We start from the raw sequence: 25,715 nt of genomic DNA on the forward strand, positions 1-25,715 counted from the left end.
AGCCCACACGCGGCAACCAGACAGGAGTCCTTGCTCTTATTTAATTCATTAAATAAAATGTTAAAAATCATTTTTAAAGTTTGATATTACCTAAATATCAGAATTTGGCTTTTGTTTAACTGTTTAAAATATGTTTAAACAACAAAAAGGAAAATAAGCAACTTATTTTGCTTATTCCAACTTACGCTTAATTAATGCAAGTTCAAATAAACAGTTTTCTTCAAAGATTTCAAAACTTTTGAATACATGTTGAATGGAATGGAAAAAAGAAAGACACTGCAGAAAAATCACAATTATAATGTTTATTTAGCAAAATAAACTTAAAGAAAGTTTTCTATTAAAAAAACATGAGAATTACATTCAAATTTTAGTTTCCCCATCTTCTTTGGTATTCAAATCAACAGTCAAATATAAAATATTTTATTTTGAAGTTAGTCATTGGATCTGTAACAGTTTTCCATAGAAGGAAAATAGGAAATTAAGTTACCTGTAATTGTTTTACTTATTGAACAACCAATGGATGTGTAAAAGCAGTCAATTATGTGTATGCAGAAACCAATATCATCAAGGAAATGTTCATTCACTAATATATGTTTTCTGCTGGAGCTATATCTCAAGTTTTTAACAACCTTCTGCCATCATTTTACCATGTTATCTGAACAGTAACCCAATATGCAGACACTGTTATTCACATGAATTTTTCTCCAAGGAAGTTGACACCATCATAACCAGGACTTACCAACATTTATTTTCAACATGATCACAACATTAAAAAACTCTGTATTTTTCAGAATTGTGTGCCTGTCTTTCCATAAAATAGTATCTGGAGAGTGCTAATAGCATTAAATTAATATTAATAAAATCCAATTCTATCTAAGTCTCCTTCTCTTAAGAAGAAACAGTACTTAAAACCGGACTTTTTGTTCTTTTAAGAGTAGTATTATATGGATTCCTAAATCAGCCAAGCCAAACATTTCCAGAAACACCGTGTGACAACCAAGCTACCCTTATTCCTAATTCTTTGCCTCTATGCATACTGAGTTCTCCATGTCCCTGATTTCTTGTGTGGAAGTACTTTCCCCTTAATTTGTTAAAAAGAATCTGAAAAAAAAAATCCAGTAATAAACTAGGGTAATGAATTTTTCTTTTCTTTTTTTTTTTTGCATAGATCTGTGACCACAAAACAATCAAGCCACTTAGAGTTTCGATACTAACACTGTGATTGGGAACAAGAAGAATACAACCATAATAAAATACAGCTATCTATTAGAAGGACTGCATAGAGACATCTTTGGCCATGAAGACTCTGGGCCCTCTGGAAATAAGTCAGTTGCATTGCCAACATGACAAAGAAAATAGCAATGTTGAGGATCAGAAACAGCCTGGTGTACGAGGCGGACAGCGCCGGGGCTCTGCTGTGAGTCGTCGTCGCCATCCGAGCCTGGCCAAACCGGCCATTCATCACATCGCCATTTCTGTGTTTCTCGTATGTTATGTCTGCAAAATCTAAAAGGTCTTTCATTTCTTCATCTTCATCTACGGGCAGTTCTTTCTGGGCTAAGATTTGAGCTTTCTGTCGAACCTTTCTTTCATTGACTTCAATCTGTGCAAAAATATCAGGGACAGCATCCACAAATTTATAGCGCTTGCCTCCCCTTCGGTTCTTCTTGGACTTGCTCTGTTGCTGCTGCTGCTGCTGCGATATGGCAAAAATCCTGTCGATGGCCTCCTCGGTCTGTCTCTTATCTGAAAATCTCAGCAGGCGCTCGGCAGTCTTCCTAAAGCTGGCTGTGTTCCGGACGCGGGACAGGATCTGCTTCTCTAGCAGCTGGAACACGGGCTTAAAATGCTGCAGGTTCTGTTCCACCAGAGCAGCGTAGTCCTTCACCTCTGGGACAACGCTGCTCCTGATGGCTGAACTCCGGTCAAACAGAATTTTCTGCCGGTCAGCAATGACCTGCGCAAAGGCAGACTGCCCTGAGGTCTCTCCTGTCCACAGGTAAGTGGCGTAGGCATGCTCGCTGGTGGCTACGAACACATCCAGTTGCTGAGCATCTCCGTGGACGCTGAAGCTCTGAACATCGACGGATGGCCCTATGAAGAGGTAAGCTGCCCTGGTGACGGGACTTCGGAGGTGCGTGGTAACATTCACGTAGTTCGTCCCGTTGTAGGGATAGCCGCGAGGATATGTCACTGAAGCAAAGGTTCCTTTCTCACTGTAGCCAGTATCATCCATCCAGTACATTTTATAGAGGCCATCTCGCTGCCTGATGAGAGCCCCATGGACCCCGTCTACCACCGTCTCCTCGAAAGGAAAATCCACATTGTGGAAGAAGCTTGCTGCCCTCTCCAATGGGCTGTCCTCTCCCAGGTGTATCTGATCCACAAGGAGGAGAAGCTGCGGGTGCAGGAGGATCAGATTTCTCTGAACATTCCTCAGGTGAAGCTGAGGGTTGTAAGCGCCCACACCCTCTCCTCGGATGAAAACCACCCCATTTTTCTCCGCTGCGGCAACCACTCTCCCCTGACAGCTAGCTGCCGGGTCGTGCTTATATTTAGACCATTTTGATGAGCAGTCTTCTGTGACCTGGCCCTCCCAGGGAGAAAAGCAGCTCTTGGAGGCAGCTGGGGAAAACATCAAAACATTGTTGAAGAAGGTGTACTTCGGCCCGTACAGAGCCTCGGTAATGAAAGGCACACCGTTGGGAGCAAAGGTAAATGAGTTTTGATCAGGATGTTCATGCCCTGCGTTAAAATTCCTCCAGCCTTTGATCCAGTCTTTGTATTTGTTCCTGTGGACAATGTCATATATTGCACGTCCCCCAAGTTTTCCTGACTTGAAGGAAAGGAAAGATCTATTGATTTCTGCAGGCAGCGCACTTCCGTAAGTCACAACGCCCCAGTCTTCAAAATAATGCAATGTCGGGGTGCCGAAATCTGGAGGGGGAACAGATTTCAAGCTGGCATCGTACCTGAAAGAATTAATTTTTAAAAACGACATGATTTTCTGATAGAAGTGAAAGGACATATCAGAACAGTGATGCCACGTGGCAACGTGGCTAGAGGAAACAACACACAAATGCCACCCAGAGCCCTGGCGGTGTAGACTGCATCATGGACTTTTCTGAAAACACCCATGCAGTCAGCAGGAGAAGAGGAATGTCCTTGGTGAATGGGATACAAGTGGACCTTGACATCTGTGAAGGGTGTGAGGCTGAAATGACTGCTGCTGATCATCTCTACGTGGACCTTCCTCACTTAACGATTTCAGAACTGCCACCCAAATGAGACTGGGGCTCACAGAATGAAGCAGCTCACTCAAACCTCTCTAGCTGAGGTGCTCCTATTCAAGGAAACCACACACTAAGATTTAGAGTCTAGGGACTTCCCTGGTGTTCCAGTCGTTAAGACCTCACCTTTCTACGCAGGGGGTTCAGGTTCAGTCCCTGGTTGGAGAGCAAAGATCCCATATGCCTCGTGGACAAGGAAGCAAAACATAAAACAGAAGCCATACTGTAACAAATTCAATAAGCACTTTAAAAATGGGCCACATCAAAAAAAAATCTTTAAAAAAATATTTAGACTCTAGCAATCCTTGAGTGGGCTTCTCTGGTAGCTCAGCTGGTAAAAGAATTCGCCTGCAATGCAGGAGACCCCAGTTCGATTCCTGGGTTGGGACAATCCCCCAGAGAAGGGATAGGCTACCCACTCCGCTATTCTTGGGCTTCCATGGCTCAGTCGGTAAAGAATCTGCCTGCAATGTGGGAGACCTGGGTTTGACCCCTGGGTTGGGAAGACCTGCTGGATGGAGGAGGGCATGGCAACCCACTCCAGTATTGTTCCCTGGAGAGTCCCCATTGACAGAGGAGCCTGGCGTGTTGGAGTCACAGCGTGGAACACGACTGAGTGGCTAAGCACAGCACAGCACAATCACTTAGTGATAAGCAAGGACTGTTCTGCAAACAACTGAAATTCAAATTTGGTACTTTCCTCCCTTCTAAAAAAATAAATTTAAATAAATTTAAATACAAATCTCACATATTAGATAAAATTTACTGCCAATGCAATATCTAAGAATATAAATGCATGAAATTCAGGAAACAATCTAATAGTGGGCGGGATTTATGATTGTTCCTCCTATTGTTCAGCCCAGACAAAAATCCAAAGGTTTTGTTTTGTTTTAATCTGCATGCTTTTTTAATAATAAATTTCTTATCTTAATTTATGATACAGGTTTATTATCAAAGACAATAATTAACATTACTTAATTAACCCATAATTAAGAACACAGATCTTGATTAAGAAAGGCTGTAAAAATAATAATGAAGATGACTGTCTGCTTTTGGTGACTTCAGACAACAGCCTTGACAGGTTCATATATGATCTGCTGTTCAAGGGACGAAAGGCAGACCTGTGCTAGCTCTTAGACAGGTCTCGAAAGTGAATCGGTCAGCTGTGGTAGAGTTCAGCTTATTGATACTTGGTTTGGGCTGTTTTGTCTATTGTTTTGGAGTTTGTTTCAGGACATCAAAAATCTCTACTTTGAGTAGAGGGTTGGCTTAATTATCGCGATTTAACAAATCCAGATATAAGCAAACTGGTCATCCTTCTCTCAGGCTTTGGTCATTTTTTCAGGTATTTACCATTTATTTCTCTCTCTCTTTTTTTCCTTAGCCACACGGCATGCGGGACCTTAGTTCCCCAACCACTAAGACCACCAGGGAAATCCCTCAGTCAGTTTTCATATTCCCACAAAGGCACATTCTGAACCAAGTTAGACTTACCATTAATCTGACTCCTGCTGCTACTGCTACTGCTAAGTCGCTTCAGTCGTGTCTGACCCTGTGCGACCCCATAGACGGCAGCCCGCCAGGCTCCCCCGTCCCTGGGATTCTCCAGGCAAGAACACTGGAGTGGGTTGCCGTTTCCTTCTCCAATGCATGAGTGAAAAGGGAAAGTGAAGTCGCTCAGTCGTGTCTGACTCCTAGCGACCCCATGGACTGCAGCCTACCAGGCCCCTCTGTCCATGGGATTTTCCAGGCAAGAGTACTGGAATCTGACTCCTAGAAGCAACTTTATAGAATTCTCTTGGTTGTTTATTTATGGGTAAGTGAAGACACTATTAAGTAATTACTTCATACCCCTAAATGGAGTCAGGAATGTCTATATATTAATATATGTAGTTCATCTGTGAAGTTGTTTTTAAAAATGATGGTTAAACTAAGACAGTTATAACTCTACTAACATTTTTCTTCCTCTTGTTTGATTTTTTTTTTTTTTTAATGAAAAGAAGCAATCAAACCATGCAAGCTTACTTTGGAGTTGAATGCAAATTTCAATAGCTTGAAAAGAAATCAGAGATTAATGATTAACCAATTCTCTGTAACTTTTATTTTAACCTTAATTTATTGGATGCCAACAATGTATTTGGCAGTACTTTCAAAAAGGAGACCCTGGCTGCTGTTTCTAGGCTTAAAAGATTAAGGCAAAAAAAATTACATGGTTCTTTTATTATCAAAGTAAAACTGTCAAACACTTTTAAATAGTTTTGAAAATTTAGGAACAGCTTTGCTATTAGAAGATTATAATGCTCCATTTACCAAAACAAAACATTTTACTACCTTTTTTTTTCTTCAGTGTGACTATCAGAAAAACTAGGTCTAAATTTTGTGGTTTTTCTCTTTAGATGATTTCAAAACATGCATATCTATGAAACAGTGTGAGCCAAGGATATCTCTAATGCAAGAAGAGCAAAAACAGCAAACAGTAATTAGATCTTAAATGGGAGGAAATGTTTCTAACAGAGTCTCAAAACTGCAATAAGAACTGAACAGAAGCTGCGAGTGCGTAGGTGGCATGGAGAGATGAGTTTTTCTTTTTTAAAGCAAAAAAATTTAACACAGGGTGCCCCTGGGTACAATTTCTCTTTCAAGCCAGCACAATGTAACATACCAGAGAAATTCCGTGTGAAGAGTACACCAGCGTTGCCCTTTGGACGGCGTCCCCGGACCTTCCACCACACGGTTCCTTCTGATTTGGTCAGCCAACCAGTTGCCACTGCCGTTACGCATGACAAATTTATCCAGGAACACTAATTGGCTTTCTGGACCATAAAACCAGTTGTAATTTGAGTCTGCAATAGCCACAGTTCTTTGAAACCCTGAGGAAAGATGTTTGACAGAATTAAGATAAATTTAAAAACTACATACTTCCATAAAACCCCAAACAATGATTCTGAATCCTGGTTACAAATTGGAATCAATTGTCTTCTAGGATAAAAATAAGAAAGAGAACCATGATCCCTTTGCTCTACCCCAATTAATCAGAATCCTTCCAAAGGTCTTCCACAAAGCTTGTGGGTAAGTTTGTTACATGGCAACTTGTCATTGGTAATGGAATGCTTACGTGTGTTGCTCAGCTTCCTCATTTTCCAGTATTCATGCCATATGCAATTATACTTGCATGGATACATGGGCTATCTATCTCTTGTGCATGGTGAGTCCCTGAACCTGGAATGGGCATTAGCTTTTCCACCAACACATCCCACATCCCAGGCCAAGATAATAACATAAAGTGCTTCAGTTTGGGATTCAATACAGTAGAAGTAGAGAGTCTCTTGGACTGCAAGTAGATCAAACCAGCTGATAATCCTAAAGGAAATCAACCCCGAATATTCATTGGAAGGACTGCTGTTGAAGTTGAAGCTCCAATACTTCGGCCACCTGATGCCAAGAGCTGACTCATTGGAAAAGACCAGGATGCTGGGAAAGATTGAGGGCAGGAGGAGAAGATGGTGGCAGAGGATGACAAGGTTGGATGGCATCACCGACTCAATGGACATGAACCTGAGCAAACTCCAGGAGATAATGAAGGACAGGGAGTCCTGGCTTGCTGCAGTCCATGGAGTCGCAAAGAGTCAGACATGACTTAGCGAATGAACAACAGTAGAAATTAGAAGGTTTAGGGGAGAAACTGAGTATCTGTAGGAAGAAAACAAAACCATTCCCAGAGAAGATCCTGCCCACATGTACTGTCAGAAGTTGAAGAAAAGAGAAAAAAATGTAAAGATCATACTGGAATAGGTCAGAAAAACAGAACCAGGTCAGAACAGATAGACTCCAGGCATCCTTGAAAAAGAATAATGGGAGAAAACTCTGGTTCAGACAGGAATGATTGTTACTGGAATAGATAGTGTAGAGAAAAAAAAAAACGTTGTTGAGAACAGATTGACTTAACACAGAATCCCTTCTAAAAATGCCTGCATGGTCGTATTTATATAATTTACAGCTAATGTTTTTGCTCCTGCCAATTTAGTAAATGTTTCTCCAGGTAAATCTTAGTATAAATTGTGACTTTCTGAATCTCCTGCTAATCTGTGATTATCTTAAAAGCAGATGGTATGTCTTATCACTCTTTGAATCCCTTGCCTATGATAGTGCCTAGCACATCAACGTTCAATAAAGGTCCTTTCACTAACTGAAACAAACACATGGATTCTCCACTTAAAGGTGATTCTATTGTCTTTTCCACCTTAGGAAGTAGCCATATACACAGTTCACAGCAAGTCAAAGCCCCAGTGTGGCGGATTATTAGATCTCAGATCAAATTACAAAGCTTTGAGGCTTCTTAAAAGCACTTGCTTTAGATGGCCTGTGTTTACCAAGATAAACAAAGAAACAAGAGGCCTCTCTTGAATGTCCAAGGATAAGCAATAAAACAATAGGGTTCTGAATGTGAGTCTAAACCAAATCATAACATGGTTCTTCTGGGGGCTCTGTAGTATTTTTTTGATAACTAATGCAATAATAGAGGTTCTATCCAATCCATGTGTATATATCCAGAGCAAAAAGATTTAAAACCTGGATTGTTTGCTGTAGGTCTAGAATCACTCAACTAAAAATTGCATTTCACTGGGGAAAAATCCATCCTGATGAAAATTTACTCTTGTTTAGAAGTACGCAGAGTTATAGTCTGTCCTAGAAATGAATTTAGTGAGAATAAAAGGCTTCTCTCTTAAAAGCCAGTTCTCTTAAAATGCTTACTTAAAAGCTTACATAACAACAAGAATTCAGAAGTTTCATAGAAATTCATTTTTTGGTTAGCTTTCTATATTTTATACCATTTATTTCAATATGGACTATTGCCCATCAGGCTCCTCTGTCCATGGAATTCTCCAGGCAAGAATACTGGAGTGGATAGCCATTCTTTTCTCCAGGGGATCTTCCTGACCCAGGGATCAAACCCAAAAATATTTAAAGAGAATACTAAACCTCCAAGTGTAATCTCTCTTTTGAATCATGTCTGTATAGTTTAGAAGAAAAAAAGTTAAAACTAAAAAAAATACATAAATAAGATTAATTAGGATTTACACATAGAGGAAAATAACATGTAACCATAAATATTTATATTTTCAGATTCATGAAGAAGAATTTGTATATGTACCCAAGTTTGTATACACACAAAAATAAAAGTACTGTGGGACTACAAATTATATTTGATCTGTTATACTCTACGTTTTATAATATTTAAATCACAAATCCTCACATTAACGTCCAGAATATTCTTGGCTATATACAACTCTTAAATTCTTCAATTAAAAAAAAAAAATCCCTTTAACCTCAATATGGCTCAAATCCCACATTTCTTAATCTAGCTCATCTTCATAATCAGAAAAAATGATAATAGTTCAATGTTTTTTTTCACTTCTAAGTCTTCACTGTACCTGGCAGAATGGTTCTATACATAAATGCAAAGTGTTGTTTAAGCCATGGGTGGCCAAAGTGGTTGATGTCAAAGTGCCTTTGAACAAGAAACATATACTGGAAGAGTGATCTAGTGGTGTAGCTGCCATATGCAACTCCTTCATAGAGGGAGCCATCTGTCACCTCTCGGAGCAAGACCAGAGACTTCTCCATGATGGTCAGAACTTGTTTGGTCCATAAGTAAGCTTCCTGAAGGTACCCTAAAGGATGCAAACACATGAAAACAATGACTAAGGATGTAAGAAAGCAGAAACAAAAATGTGGCCAAATTAAACCCTTAGTTATCTGACTACTTTATACTGCAATTGCGCTTTGTAAAACTCTCACTTATCAACGTTATAAACAGCATCTTGCTAATCCAGGTCATTTATTAATTAAAGGCAAACCTTTAAATAAGTATCAGTAATTTAATAATCTTTAATAAATTAAAATCACACATCTGAGGTTACAAATTGACATACTTCATGCCTGCAAGAAAAGATCTGTATATTGAGACTTTCATTCAATTTGTCTAAAATATACCAACTGACAATATTTTTGAAGTTTTCCACTTCACAACAACTGTTACCATTATTTTACAGAATCTGTAATAAGCTGCAAATACTAGAAATACTCTCCCACTTATCCTGTTCTTAGAAGACAGTATCTTGTCTTTTATGTGCGTTTAGATGTCACAGCATCAGACAAGGCAGCACAGTGGAGTGGAGAGACCATTGGAGTGGGGATCTAAAGGTGACAAAGATCAACTGGGAGTCCCAAGTCTGCCAAAAATGAGCTACATGATTTTGTTCAAGTACTTCTTCACCTGCCACCGTTTTCACTTTCCCCAACTGAGAATTAAAGGTCTAAAATATTTTATAAAATCCTTTTGACTCAGAAATGCTATTTTTCTATCATTTTTGTGAAACCAGCATTTAGGCAACAATAACAATTCCTCACATTTTGTAGCATTTGGAAGTTACATAGCACCAAACATAACCTTACTTAATCCTTTTAACAACTCAATTATGCACTATTTCTCCAAAATTACAGAAAGGTTGACTTGTCCTCTGGCACATGACTAAAAGTGAATAGAGCTTTGATCTGAACTTACATCTTTAAAGTTTGTTTTGTTTGCTTGTATTTAAAATACACAACCCCTAAGGATCAAATTAAGCTCCCAGTCTCCTAATGTGAGTAACTTTTGTTATTTCTTCCCTATAGACATGTGCATGGTCATCCATGCTGAACCCTCTACCTTGGCCTACTAGATGTGCTGGGCATGGTACCAGCAGGCCCAGGTACCAGCAGATGTGTCCCAGCCTAAAGCCAAGGTCCCAGCCTAAGTAAGTCCCAGATCTCATCTCATGGGGGCAGCACCATTCTCAGGCTCTGCTGGGCACTGGCCCCTCCTCCCAGCCAGCTCCACACCTGACCTACCAGCCTTCCAGATAGGTTTTAATTTCCATTTTCCAATTATTAGGGTTTAAATCCCAATCATCTTCATCTTTTCCTCATCTGTATCTTCCATCTCCAGCCAGACATCAATGGAACTGATGTTTAAAATCAGGACTGCTATTTCACTGCTCCTCATATATTTCATTACCTGATTTTCCTTATTTTTCCCTTCTAAAAAACTCTATCCAGGAGAGATGAGGTAATGTCTACCTTTGTAAACTTCAAATCTATCCATACGAGGTACCAATATTGTTATTACTAATGTTCTGCCCTGTGTTTTTCCCATCACCCATATATCTTGCCTGGATTTCTCCTTATTTTCACTTATCCATATCCTATCTACCCTTAAAAGTTCTATGAACCATCTCAAACTCATCTAAAGAAATTGTTCTCCTGAATGCAAACTTAATACATTCATTTGATATTTAATCATAACTTCATGATACTCTTTATCTCAATCCCTGGTCTTATTGCAAGTATGGTGTAATCATTTAAACATTTCATTTCTGTCTTCTTTCCAGTTAATTTGTAAACTGAATACATGTGATCCTGTGGGCCCTCTGTACCAAGCCTCAGACTGGGTTAGCAGAACAGAAAGTGAAGGTGTTAGCTCATTTCAGTTGTGTCCGACTCTTTGTTACCCCATGGACTATAGCCCACCAGACTCTTCTATCTGTGGAATTCCCGAGGCAAGAACAGTGGAGCGGGTAGCCACTCCCTTCTCCAGGAGATCTCCACCCAGGGATTGAACCCAGGTCTCCCGCACTGCGGGTGGATTCCTCACCAAGGGGGCCACCAAATCCTAATTCTCCCGCTGCTGAGATGTCATGTGAATTCAGTGGAAGCCACGCATGACAAAGCTACCGCAGTCAGGATCTACAAGGCTGCTCCAAGCACATGGAATGATCAGTGCAGTGTGGCCAAGGCAGCTCCTACAGTGAGAGCGAGGCAGCTGAGAAAGCCAGGGCTGTAAGCCTGATGACTTAACAGAGAGGTGAAGGACCAGGGATTCCACTCCTTTTTCTGTTCCCTTTTCTCATCACTGTGGGCGCTGCTTGTGGAAAAGCCCTGGAAGACTGCATCCCAGAGCAAACCTTATGACTTTACTCAGAAAACAAATGCATGTGAAAACTCTTACCAAGGCCAAATACAAATTGTAATCCAATTCGAGCCAGTATTTTAGGTGCCTGTTTATTATCTGGAACAATTTTATCTATTGTGGAGAATGAAGAAATAAGTTCTATTCCTGCTGGTAAAGAACTAAAAATTTATCTAAGGGAATTAAACTGTACTAGACTAAAATCCAAGGCCCTGGGCTACCATCCAGCTCACTCTAGGGTTCTTTCCACCAATTCATGATGCTATCTTTCCACAGGCCTGAGGATTTATAAATGGTCTGATGGTAGGTGTTCACGTGGCTTACTTTTTGACTTTTAAAATTTGGTTTGTATTCGTGAGAGTGGCAAAAATTTACACTCTTAATCAAGCTTTCCTTAAGTTACTCTAAGTTGAATTTTTATTTTCAGAAAGGCAACAAAATATAGTGGAAAGACAATGAAGTTTGAATTTGGCTAGAATTGGGTCCAAAACCCAGCTACCTTATATAGTTGACGTGAGAATTAAATAAAATATGGGCAAGGATTAGCACATGCCATATGCTCAATTAATTTTAGTTTCCTTTCCTCTAAGACCTAATTAAAAGTGATGGTTGATATGACAAGGGAGAAACTTAGGCTTGGGTAAAATCTGATGCTGGATAATCTACAAAATGCTTACTAAGTCTTATACGGAAAATAATCAAGAGTTAAACTCTTTTATTTTTAAAAACTTTTTTTATTTTTTGAGTTAAACTCTTTTAGATTTCCCAGTTATTTTCCCAGAATATTTAATATTCTAGTAATTCACTGTGAACCAAGGGTCATTTTTCTTAAACACAACCTTATTTAGTTATTTAAAGATGTCTCTCAACAGGAGTTGTAATTAAGTCAGAATTACAAGAACAAAGAAAATGTAATGGCAGAAACCAACACAATTACTATAAAGCAATTATTCTTCAATTAAAAATAAATAAATTTAATTATAAAAAAGAAAATGTGATATTAGCTATTATACAATACAATAAGGCAAAGCAGCTAAATGGTCCATAAAAGTCAACTATAAATTTGACCTGAATGATCTAGATTAACTGATTTTATTTTTAAAAATTTTTTTTGATGTGGACCATTTTTAAAGTCTTTATTGAACCTGTTACAATACTGCTTCTGTTTTATATTTGGTTTTTGGCCAGGAGGTGTGTGGGATCTTACCTCCTCAACTAGGGATCGAACCAGGATGCCCTACATTGGAAGGCAAAGTCTGAACCACTGGACCATCAGGAAGTCCTTAGATAGATTCTTTTAAAGTCTTTAGAGGGGATAAAAAGTAGCAATATATTGAAACACAACCTGTGTGTGAGGAATATGCAGTTCAAATAATGAACCACCTGTTCAGCTTTTATAAACTCTATCCAGGCTGGTTGCCTTCACTGTCAAAAATTGGAAAAAGGAATATTCACCACTGATCCTGTGTGTAAGGATATGACTTGGGACAATAAAAGAGCATACTAAAATAACAAGCAGGCTAATGTAACAAGCAGAAATGAGGAAGGAGAGGTCTCTCAACTCTCCAAGAGGTGCCAGAGGTATTGTCATGGCTTGGGCTTAGTTAGGAGCCACGCATGAACGTGTACTTAGACTAGTTATAGAAATGTTTGGTTCACATTGTTGGAACTGTGACTGATGTCAGCTCAAGGCATTCCTCAGCTGTACACACCTTGATTCATCAGAACCAGGCTTCCTGTGAGCAAGGCCATGCAGTTGGTGGGCTGATGATTGTGCAGGTATTGAAATCCCCATCCTCTCCTGTATGAAGTCTCATACATATACCCCGAGGCATTGGCAATCACTTCAAGAAACTTCTCCTGCTGTGTCTTGCTCAGGTAGTTGTACAAGAAGTCATAGGCAGTGGCAAAACCAACCAGGGAGTGAGCAAGTGGGACTTCATCCCAAGGAGCATCTTTCACCAACCTATAAAAGAAAAGAGACCATGCAAATGAGTGCCACATGGCTCAGAGCTCTCATCACACTTTCCAAGTATCTACTTCTCAGAACAACAACAAAGGACACAAGTGAAGGTGCAGTCCAGAAGGTTTAATGACATAAAAAATAGATTTCCTTCCATATAAGACACAGCATAAAAGATTGTCTAATGTGAAAATTACAGACTTAACATTTTCTCTTTCCAGCTTCTGGCAACATTAAAATGTTCATTTTTAAGTTTTTTTTTTTATACTGTTGATGAGAGAGAGAAGAGTATATTTATATTCTCGAGGGATTGAAAGTACGTAATATGTAGTGACAGAGCAAAATTCTCTGGACTAACCCATTAACTAGTGCTGGCCCTCCCCTTTCTACCTGCAGTAGGGTTCTTGGCTCTGTTCTACAATTATCATGCTAAACAGTTCAGCTAAAACATGCTAAAAGCATATATATATCCCATCTTATTTCCCATAGGCTGATCCAGGTGAAGGTGCCATGGTATATAGTCTAGGTCCTCTCAATCTAGGCAGAGGCACTTGGTCAACATCATGACGAGGAGAGTGGCTAAAAAGCTGGTGTAAGTGAGTAAAGCGAGCCGATTTCAACTCAGATTTCTGCATCTCATTTTTTCTCAGAGTGAACTGCACTGATTTCAAGGATCTTCAAGTACTTTTTTAAGGAAGTCTAAAAGCTAATCCGTGAAGTACTAAACTGTCCTTTTCTAGGAAGCTACATGTCTGCTTGACTTGCTATGTAATTCTGCAGTATTGGGTTGGCAAAAAAAAAAAACCCCGAACGAGCTTTTTTGGCCAACCTAATACGTTAATAGTGTGTGGCCTGCAGGAAACAGGAAGCTGAAAAGGATCTTTCGCAATCACAGTTCTATGGAATTATCCAGAAAACCCTCCCTATCTGTTCAGGATGTATTTGAGTAATCTCTGAAAGAGGGAAATAAATGAAGGGTGTACTGTACTTTTGGGAGGTGGAAGACAGCTCTCAATTAGGGATTAAACAAAAGCTTAACATTTCTATGCCAGAGCCTCTTTTTGGCAAACTAGTGACGCCTCAGCCTCTTTCTCAATGTGTTTTAAAACTCATAACATATAATACATAGGGGTACCAGGAAATGTATTATTTTGAAACACAATTATCAGTACAGATATTTTTTAAAACTGTGATATATGTGCTTCTTTATTACGATATTAAAATTCAAGATTTAATGGCTTGGATAGTAACTAGGGTAATTTGTAAGTAGTGATGAATATACATAATATTTTGAGGTGTATACAATAAGTGTATGTGATATGAAAATATCTGTGACAAAGACACAGGTTCTCCTCAGATTACTGAGCAAGTAACACACACTAGACATGTGTGTGCTCAGTCATGTCCAACTCTTTGTGACCCTCATGGACTGTAGACTGCCGGGCTCCTCTGTCCATGGAATTCTTCAGCAAGAATACTGGAGTGGGTTGCCCTTTTCTTCGTCAGGGGATCTTCTTTTTTTTTTTTTTTCGTCAGGGGATCTTCTCAACCCAGGGACTGAACCCAGGTCTCCTGCGTTGCAGGCAGATTCTTTATTGTCTGAGCTACCAGGGAAAGCCCAGGTTTATGTGTATATATCCTCTACCAGAATTGAAGTTCTAAAAGGCAGGGATATCTTCTCTCCTCTGCTGTATTCACTGTTGGATCCCCAATCGCGTAACAGTGACTGGCACACAGGAGACTTTCAATAAATCTTTTGGGGAAGAGAGAAAAAAATGAAGGAACAAGCCTGCAGGCCACACTGTTGACAGTGAATATGTGATGATTAAGAAATCAGCAGTTTGGAAGAATCACTTGGTATTTAACAATAATCTCAGTGTTTGGTTAGCTGTGCTAATGATACAGCCTGGTGCTAAAAGACTAAAGTTGATGAGCTTCTTACCCAGTTGGCCACGGACTAAGCCACCCTGCCAGTCAGCTTGCCAGTCTGTGTAGTGGTTGTAAACACACTGTGAGGAGGGTGAATTAATTCCCTGTTTCTAGGAAAGAAAACAACTCACACTGCAAGCTCACTGCCAGGGAGTCAGAAACAGTCCTCACTGATTCATGGTGGCCACAGAGCCAGACAGAGACTCCAAGGCATTTTCCCCCCAGCCCTGTGTCTCTGCACCATGTCATCTATAAATGGCAGCACATGCGCACAGCTGTGATAAAGCTGACATCAATGAGCCGCGACCACCTCCTGCAGGCTGACCTGTCTGATACACCACTGAACTGACCAGTGAACTTACTTTTATGGGTAAAAAAAACAATTTCCAAGCTCCCACATACAGTTGCTTATTCTAAGCAGTTTCCAATCCAACAAAACCTTTGAATTTTTTTTTAAAGTTCCTCATTGTAAGTCAATGCTTCATAAAAAAAACTTTAAATTATGTAATAAAAAATCTTTTTAAAAAGTTCCTGGTACCATCAGATGCATCACTATATCATTAAGAAATCTGACCTGTGATAGCTACATTTCTAAGAGATTACTTAAATTCTTTACTAATTCTTATGCAGATACAGAGAGTAATTACGGTTGAGAGTATATTTTACTATCATGGAAACCAACGGAAATTTGCTTCTAGCTCATGAATGGCAGTAAAGGATCTATCTTACTCAGTGTCATCCCAACCATCAGTTAGTAGGTTTATACTAAAGAATCACATTAAGAGGTGAATCATAAAAAAAGATAGATATTAATTTATGAATTTTATCTCACTTTAAAATATGTATATGTACATATCCACCAATCTTTTCAAGGGGAGCCGAAAGCCTTCTCTTTGAATGTGGGTCTATGGATCGGTGTCATTATTTTTCCCTGCAAAGAACACATAACAGCACAATTTTCAGCCTTGGTTTCTCTAATATAGGAAGAAATTAAAGATATTTGTGAAGGAATATAGAATCCTTCCAGAATTTTGAGTTTTTCTCTAAACTTTTACTAATCTTATCCACATTAAATTATGCTGGAAGTTTTTTATAGTAAGTCATTCCAAAGCATTTAAGCATTTAGAAACATTCTTTTTTTAAAACTTACACTTATTCTATTTGTAGATTATTAAAACTGTGCAATTAAATGTATTAGTGATTATATGTATTAGGAAAGATAGACCCATCTGAATGCAGAGTTCCAAAGAATAGCAAGGAGAGAATACAAAACCTTCCTCAGGAATCAGTGCAAAGAAATAGAGGAAAACAATAGAATGGGAAAGACTAGAGATCTTTTCAAGAAAATTAGTGATACCAGTGGAACATTTCATGCAACGATGGGCAGAATAAAGGACAGAAGCGGTATGGACCTAATAGCAGCAGAAGATATTAATAAGAGGTGGCAAGGATACACAGAAGAACTGTTCAAAAAAGATCTTCATGACCCAGATAACCACAATGGTGTGATCAGTCACCTAGAGCCAGACATCCTAGAATGCGAAGTCGAGTGGGCCTTAGGAAACATCACTACAAACAATGCTAGTGAAGGTGACAGAATTCCAGTTGAGGTATTTCAAATCCTAAAAGACGATGCTGTTAAAAGTGCTGCACTCAATATGCCGGCAAATTTGGAAAACTCAGCAGTGGCCACAGGACTGGAAGGGTCAGTTTTTATTCCAATGCCAAAGAAAGGCAATGCTGAAGAATGCTCAAACTACCACACAATTCACTCATTTCACACACTAGCAAAGTAATGCTCAAAATTCTTCAAGCTAGGCTTCAACAGTATGTGAACCAAGAACTTCCCGATGTTCAAGCTGCATTTAGAAAAAGCAAAGGAACCAGAGATCAAATTCCCAACATCCCACTGGATCACAGGAAAAGCAAGAGAACTCCAGAAAAACATCTACTTCTGCTTCATTGACTAGGCTAAAGCCTTTGACCGTGTGGATCACAACAAACAGTGGAAAATTCTTATACCAGACCACCTTAACTGCCTCCTGCGAAACCTGAATGCAGGTCAAGAAGCAACAGTTGGAACCGGACATGGAACAACGGACTGGTTCCAAATTCGGAAAGGAGTACATCAATGCTGTATATTGTCACCCTGCTTATTTAAGTTATATATCAGGTGAAATGTCAGGCTGGAGGAAGCACAAGCCGGAATCAAGATTGCTGGGAGAAATATCAATAAGCCATATGCAGATGACACCATCCTTATGGCAGAGAAAGGAAAAAGGAAAGTGAAGTCACTCCGTCGTGTCTGACTCTTTGCAACCCCATGGACTATAGCCTACCAGAATCCTCTGTCCATGGGATTTTCCAGGCAAGAGTACTGGACTAGGTTGCCATTTCCTTCTCAGGGGATCTCCCCAACCCAGGGATCGAACCGGGTTTCCCGCATCGTAGACAGACGCTTTACTGTCTGAGCCACCGGACAGCCAAGTATGGCAAAGAGTGAAAAGGAATTAAAGAGCTTGTTGGTGAAGGTTAAAGAGGAGAGTGAAAAAGTTGGCTTAAAATTCAACGTTCAAAAAACTAAAATCATGGCATCCAGTCCCATCATGACAAATAGATGGCGAAACAATGGTAACAGTAACAGACTTTATTTTCTTGGGCTCCAAAATCACTGCAGATGGTAACTAAAGCCATGAAATTAAAAGACACTTGCTCCTTGGAGGAAAAGCTATGGCCAACCTAGGGAGCATATTATAAAGCAGAGTCATTATTTTGCCAACAAAGGTCTGTCTAGTTAAAGCTATGGTTTTTCCAGTAGTCAGGTATGGACATGAGAGTTGGACCATAAAGAAAGCTGAATGTCAAAGAATTGATGCTTTAAACTGTGATGCTGAAGAAGACTCTTGAGAGTCCCTTGGACTGCAAGGAGATCAAACCGGTCCATTCTAAAGGAAATCAATCCTGAATATTCATTGGAAGCACTGATGCTGAAGCTGAAGTTCCAATACTTTGGCCACCTGATGGGAAGAGGTGACTCATTAGAAAATAACCTGATGCTGGGAAAGACTGAAGGCAGGAGAAGGGGACGACAGAGGATGAGATGGTTGGATGGCATCACCAATAGACATGAGTTTGAGCAAGCTCGTGGAGATGGTGAAGGACAGGGTAGCCAGGTGTGCTGCAGTCCATGCGTGGGGTTACAAAGAGTCAGAAATGACTGAACGACTGAACAACAACAATGTATTAGTGAAAGTGGCATAAACTGATTTGAGAACAAATATAACTGATACTTCCTAAGCACATAATGTCCTACTGGTGGTGACAGAAATGAATAGACACAGTAGAAGGTGGCCCAGCAGCCTTGACATTCAGCAATCTCTGAGCGCTGCTGCCAGTTACACAAGGGATGGAGGTTAATTTCATTGGCAATTCAGTTAAGAGGTGGTTAGTTAAGAAAATTAAAGAAGTTAAGAGGTTAGTTAGGAAAATTTTTACTGTATTCCTCTTTTTATAAGCTGTACTTTGACCTGTTTAGAGAACAGGTCTTTGACCTGTTTAGAGAACTGTTCTTAAATTAAGGCCCATGAACCCCTGGGGTCTCTTGAGACTCTTTCAGGGGATTCATGAATAAAAATTATTCACATAATACTATAAAGATGTTATATATTGATATTCACACTGATGGTGCAGAAGCAGTAGTGGGTTAAAAATGTTGGCATCTCAGCAAGAATCCAGGTAGGGGCACTGAACTGCTCTAGAAATCCTTGTAAGATTCTGCACACTGCCATGCACTCTAAGTTTTAAAGAAGAACAATTACACTTAAGAATATCTTTAATAAACCCAGTTTCATTTGAGAATATCCTTAATAAAGTGGTAAAAATGATTGATTTTATAAAATATCAAACTTTTTAGTACATATCTTTCTAATATCCTGAGTGATGAAATGGAAAGTATGTATAAAGCACTGTGGGTAGCAAAGTAAATAGCTGTAATGAGGAGAAGAAATTGTGCATTGAGTTGAGAGCGGAACCAGCTCCTTGTTTTTTTATGAAAAACATCATTTTTACATGAGACAATGACTAACTGACAAATTTCAGTTTTTTAGACTTGAGTATTTAAGTGGAAGTTCCCTTGAAACAAGGAAGCCTTCCAGTTCAAGGAAAAGGTTTTGTTGACAGTGACAAAATTTGAGCTTTCAATCAAAAAAAAAAAAAAGAATTTTGGAAAACTTGTTACCATGAACTTAAAAGTTTAACAATACTTTAAAAGACTTTTCTGATGAGGTCAGTGATAACAAATGTGCAGGAGATGTAAAAGACGCAGGTTCAATCCCTGGGTTGGGAAGATTTCCTGGAGAAAGAAATGGCAACCCACTCCAGTATTCTTGCTGGAGAATCCCATGGACAGAGAAGCCTGGCAGGATATGGTCCATAGGGTCGCAGCGTAGGGACAGGACTGAAGTGGCTTAGCATGCATACATAAACGTGTCAACATTTCAGAGATGGGAATAACTCAGAGAATAAACATTCAAATAAACAGGCATGACATTACAAAACCATGCAAAGATAAAAAGATTCATTTTAAGTGTAAAACATACCAATGGACTTTTTACCAGTTAAAATATATAAGGCGCTTATTAACTAACATAATTTCAGAATCCACATTGAAACTAACTTTTAAAATCCAGATTCCACATAAAACTAACTTATATAAAACTACCACATGTCAAGTTCTAGTATGGTATCAAAGAAGCTATCCGTAATTATCTGAAAAGACTCCTCAAAACCCCTCCCTTTTTAGTCACATGTCTGTATGAAGCTGGATTTTCTTCATGTGTTTCAACCTAAATACTACACTGCAACCACCTGAATACAGAAGCAGATATTTAAGATTTGCAACAGCGTAAACCAATGATGACCTCTTTCACACTAAATATTTTGTTTCCAAAAACCTAGCTATTTTTTTCCTAAAAATGTTACCTATGTTAATATGAAATGGACCTCTTTTTTTCAAATGAATGAATAAATATTTTTAAAAACTTCTTAGATTTAGTTTCTAGTACGGTAAATTTTAATAGGCATAGCCCACATAAACAAAGCTCTTTGATGTTCAGTGTCATTAATTTTTAAGAGTGTAAAAGAACTCTGAGTCCAAAATTTTTAAAATCTACTGCCTAGAATATTTCCAAAGGTGAATTTAGGTGAATTTATGTGAAAAAGAATGATGTGAGCATAGAAACTATGAATTGCTCAGGTTGGAACGCACAGTATTGATAGGGAAAGGCATAGGATTTATCATGATGTGCTGTTACCATAAATCAAGTTATGACTGTAAAAGGAAGAAACATAGTAACCTTTCCAAAATTAGTAGCTTCATTAATCAGAATTTTTATAATAATTTTATGGAGACAGACTGCTTCTATTATCATAAACACTTTTGAACTACTATGTAAAGAGTACAAAAATAGGTAATCTAAGGAGCCTATTACTTAAAAGTTTGACAGCTGACTTGATGAAATAATAAAATAGTTAACAGAGTAACAATGTTGACATCTAATTTTATTTGCATAGATTTTAGTTTTAAATGCTCAAATAATTATATTAAAAACTTTTTCATATAGTCTTAGAAACATAGTCTGAAACATAGTCTGTAGAAAATTATTATCTGTGAAAAGATTAATACTTACATATCTAAGATTAACCTTAGGCATTATAATGTTTGCAGAATACTCTATGTATAATATTGTTTAAATTTTTATACTATTTCATTGACAAATACTGTTAAAGTGAATATTTGGAGTAATAGAGGTTCTGTATTTAAAAATCTAAGAGCTGTCAAGAAATCACTGATATTTATTTAAATGCATCAACAGTTTATTTTTAAAAATACTAGAAACAATGGGATAATGTAACTCCCTTTATAATATTTTGATTATTAGTCCTGTTTTTGAGCACTTTTTACAGCTTGACAATTTTATACCAGGCTTTTCATATGTAACTACATTTTGAAGGTCATGATTTGATTGATTCATGGCATAGGTAAATTTAAGTGTTTTCACAAGTATGTCTGAATGAGGTTCCACTGTTTATTAAACCTTTCAAAAAGCGGAACTCCAAATAATCCTTCTTTTTTTTTCATTTTGAGATAACACATAGTTTTGTAACCTATAAAATATTTATATAGTAAATTCATAAAGTAGATGACTCATTTAAAAATCTGGTTTATTTTAGACAATAGATGTTTATGTAAACATAAATTTAAGAGAAAATGAAGTAAGCTTTAAAGGAATTAAGAATTTGAACGTAGAATACAGCGATGAACTCTTCGGAAATTCCCAAATATAACTTTACAGAGCAAAGCAGCACCAATTTCACATTTGCCAGCTTCACTGAAGCTATGTCTACTGCACATAAGCCACACCTTTGCCTACAGCACGGACTTGGGTATACCAACAAAACACGCTAATATAAGGCCAGTTCTATTTTTAAATGTAAATCAATTCATTCATTCTAAAAGTGTCCTAAAGACAGTCACCAGATAGACAGTCATTCCATTTTTCAACCAAATGCCTCTGTATGCTTGGAAACAAACTCCTGTAAGTTAGCAGAGTCCTGTGTTACCAAGGCTTTTGAAAATATGACTAATGGCCGTTGTGATTCATCTTTTTTTCCGCTAAGTTAAACGTAAAAACTAGCCATAAATGTTAAATGTCAGTAATATGTTACATTTTGTAAGTAATTCCTACAACATTTAGCCAAAGGAAGTGGATTTCTAACCTGGCCGTGTCTGTGAAGCAGAGTGGGACTCTGAGAATTGTGAATTGTCAACTGCCAACAAGAGCCAAGTTAGCCTGGAATATAGAGAAACTTGATCTGGGGGCCTCTGAGTAAGCAGTGAACTACCTAACGGACATGTTCAACTCAGCTCTGGCCTGGCATGTATTCCATATTCCAAGTGTTTGGTCAGGAGACTAAGGGGTGGTATTTGCATCATCAAGCAAAATTAACTATAGTTGGGAGGAAAGAGGAAACTTATACTTCATGTTAATTAAGCAGGTAGTATGTGCCACGCCCTTTATATACTTATTTCATTTAATCCTCAAAACGCACATTAGACGTAATATCCCCATTTCATGAATTGTAAAAGTGGTATTTGGACAGGAAAATTATTCATTGAAGATCACATAGTTAAGTTAAATGATGAGCCATGAACAGAATCCAGAACTATCTGAATCTAGAATTTTTACTTCTTCTTGATGGGAAGTACTGTGCTTTTAAAGAAAGTCACGAACTTTGCATAAGAACCCAGCCAGAAGAAAGTGCTAGTCAGCAAACCTACCAAGAGCTAACTAGGCAGAACGGCACTTATGCTGAAATGTAACACAGGGTTCCAAAACCCTACCACGTTCAAGAGAGAAATAAGGTACAAGATGTGGAGAAAGGGGCAGATGTGAGAAATGACAGTGTGCTCACATGGTTCTTCAGGGTCCACCCAAGGAACATGTGACTCCAACCACAAAACATTCCTGAAACAATTCTTCTCCCTGCAGACCTCTGCTGAGCCTGGGGCTCCTAATGTACTGTTCCAGAGACAGCTGGTCCAGGGGCTGCTGGGCTTGAACCTGCAAGCTGAGAATCTTTAGCTCCTTAAGCTAGCCAAGACTAGAGACACAGAAATAGACAATGAATTTTCCTTTTTGAACTTCTACTTTGCACCCTGCATGCATGCTTAGTCGTTCAGTCACGTCCAACTCTGTAACTCTACATATTGCCGCCCGCCAGCCTCCTCTGTCCATGGGGTTTCCCAGGCAAGAATACTGGAGTGGGTTGCCATTTCCTTCTCCAGGGGATCTTCCTGACCCAGGGATTGAAACTGCATCTCCTGTGTCTCCTGCACTGGCAGGCAGGTTCTTTATCTGCTGACCCACCTGGGAAGCCACTTGAGAACAACCGCTAGAAGGATAAGCAGAAGGACGGAACTAGAATTGACTGTATATAAAGACATCTACAGGGAAAATGACGTATCAAAACTAAACTCGGAACTAAAAAAGACCATTTTCTTCCACAATCTTCATTTTTATATTCATGAAATCTCTGGATTCAATATAGAACACTACCACTTAACTTCATTTTAAAGCTATACATTTAATATTGCAAATATTAAATTCTAACAAAAGTTTAGGTCAGTCTGGCCCTACTTAAGAATATTGAGGAGTCAATTATGCAAAAGCAGAAACTAAAAACGATATTCTTTTTTACTTAAGTATTCTATATGGTTTACAGAGAAAATGAATTAGTCTGAATGCCAAAACATACCAAGTTAATATAAATAAAACATAGAACAGTGCTGTTAAATGGAAAATGGCACTGCCCTGTCATTATTCCAATGTTTAATTCACTGACACAAAGTCTTTTTATCCAAATACTCAATTTATGCTCTCCAAGTATAATCTACATAAATGGAACCAAACAGCATTCATAATTGTAATCCATTTTTACTAGCCAAGTGTTCTTTGGGCTATTGCCTACCCTAAAAAGGTAAGTAGGAGAAACACTGTAAGTAAGATGATTCAAATTTGATAACAAGACCTCTGTTCTGTAAGAATGGCAGAGCTCAAAGGACTAGAGTTTAAAACAGGCTTATCTATCAAATTCTAATAATAAATTATGAAAGAATCAGTTATAATGGAGAAATTTCTGAAACGAAAAGGTGGTAGGAGAGAATAACACAGAGTTTCCTGTATTGTTCAGAAAAGCTTAATAAAATGACTTTTGGCCATTTAAAAAGTAGCTTGGTATTTTATATGTTTAGCATGCTTTATATTTATATATGTAAAACATTTCTAAATGTTTCAGTTGAACAATTCATAGATGTCATCACTTTAGTCAATGACTATGCAAGCATCCAGTGATTATGTGAGAAAAAATGCCTAGAAGTAGACAATTTCATTTTAAGAAAAAATTAAACATGCAAGAAGAGCCAGGGAAGTAAATGAGAATAACAATGGTGGAGGGTGACTAGCTCTGCCAGAGAAGAAAACACACTACAAAACTTCACTACTCAGAACAGTGGTACTAACATAAGAATAGACATACATACCAATGGAACAAAACAGAAAATTCAGAAATAGATGCAAAAACATATGCAAACTTGGTGTATGATAAAGATATGTGATCAAAAATCAACAGTGAAATGAAGTACCTTTTAACAGGTTACACTGGAACAACTAGATAGTCATTTGAAGAAAAAAGAAAACTGAATTCAAACCTTACAGAACATAAGAAAATAAATTCTAAATCAATTAGGCATCTAAATGTAAAATAAGAAATATAAATCTTAAAGCAAAACATAGATGAATTCCTTTGTGACCAGAAGGGAAAGCCTTTCCAACTAAGATTCAAAAACAAGGAGCAACAGAAGAAAAGAGTGACAATTTTGGCCACATATAAATGAAATGAAACAAAAATAACCCAAAAACCTTTTTGCATAGGAAAAACAAGACCACAAATAAACACAAGTAAACTGGGAAGAATATTTTAATCATGGATCTTAAATACAGTTAGACTTACCCTAATAATATCAAAGGCTCCTAAAACGTAAGGAAAAAAAAAAAACCTCATTGGAAAAATGAGCAAGTGACAAACAAGACAGTTAACAACAACAAAAAAGAGGCAAACATCTCCCATTCAAAATGTTCACCTCCACTTATTATAAAAAAGAAATTTAAATTAAATCTGCAACAACTAATCTTATCAGTGAAAAAAAATCAAGTATGATAAACACTCCAGTAAAAGCTGTGGAGAAATAGAAACACTCTTAAAAAGCTGTCAGGGATGCAGAATAGTATAAATCCTATGGGGCAGAGTTTGGCACCAAATTTTATATGGATTTTGTATTTTGAGCCAGTAATATCACAAACAGAAAACCATATATGCATGAGGTTATTTATCGTGGCATTATTTGTAATATGATCCTAACATGGTAAATTGTGAACCATGTAAACATTTCAGATGTTTAAAATTAAACATAAGCCAGAAATAAATACTGAAATGAAAGGATATACTTGGGATTTGATTCACTATAAGAAGAACAAATATGAGAATATGTTCCAAACGAACAAGATAAATATCTAGAAATCAAATATGTTCCAAACAAAAGAATAAGATAAATCTCTAGAAATCAATCTAAATCTCTAGAAATCGATCTTAACAAAATGGAGATGAGTGATTACCTGACAGAGTCAAAACAACAGTCATAAACATGCTCAAAGTTAGGAGAGCAATGCATGAACAGAAGAGAGCGCTTCAACAGAGACAGAAAATATTACAAAGCACGAAGCATTGTAGTGTCGTAGCACTGAACTAAATTCAAAAGGATTCAACTGCAGACTACACCAAGTGGAAAAAAGGATCAGTGAACTTAAAGAGAGGATAGTGGAATTCACCCAGTCAGAGGAGAAAAAAGGAAAAAGAACAACAACAAAAAAAACCCCCCAGTGAAGACAGAATAAGGGACTTATCAGTT

The 25,715-nt window shown here is 38.0% G+C and overlaps 1 protein-coding gene across 6 annotated transcripts in view; it reads right to left on the minus strand.

The window, feature by feature from the left end:
• Positions 1–283: 283 nt before the first annotated feature.
• The window catches only part of DSE (dermatan sulfate epimerase), a 76,942-nt gene continuing 51,510 nt past the window's right edge, over positions 284–25,715 (minus strand). For 5 of the 6 annotated variants that reach the window (XM_043439038.1, XM_043439036.1, XM_043439039.1 and 2 more), the window contains exons 3-6: positions 13,011–13,264; positions 8,723–8,962; positions 5,953–6,160; positions 284–2,972 (exon numbers count right to left, since the gene is read on the minus strand). In XM_043439038.1, the coding sequence (XP_043294973.1) occupies positions 1,211–2,972; positions 5,953–6,160; positions 8,723–8,962; positions 13,011–13,264 (2,464 nt within the window). In that variant the 3' untranslated portion in view covers positions 284–1,210. Of the gene's footprint in view, positions 2,973–5,952; positions 6,161–8,722; positions 8,963–13,010; positions 13,265–25,715 lie in introns of those variants that run through there. The other variant, XM_043439041.1, reaches the window with a different exon arrangement.

This window comes from Cervus canadensis, chromosome 20, assembly GCF_019320065.1.
Source record: "Cervus canadensis isolate Bull #8, Minnesota chromosome 20, ASM1932006v1, whole genome shotgun sequence".
NCBI classification, from domain to species: domain Eukaryota; kingdom Metazoa; phylum Chordata; class Mammalia; order Artiodactyla; family Cervidae; genus Cervus; species Cervus canadensis.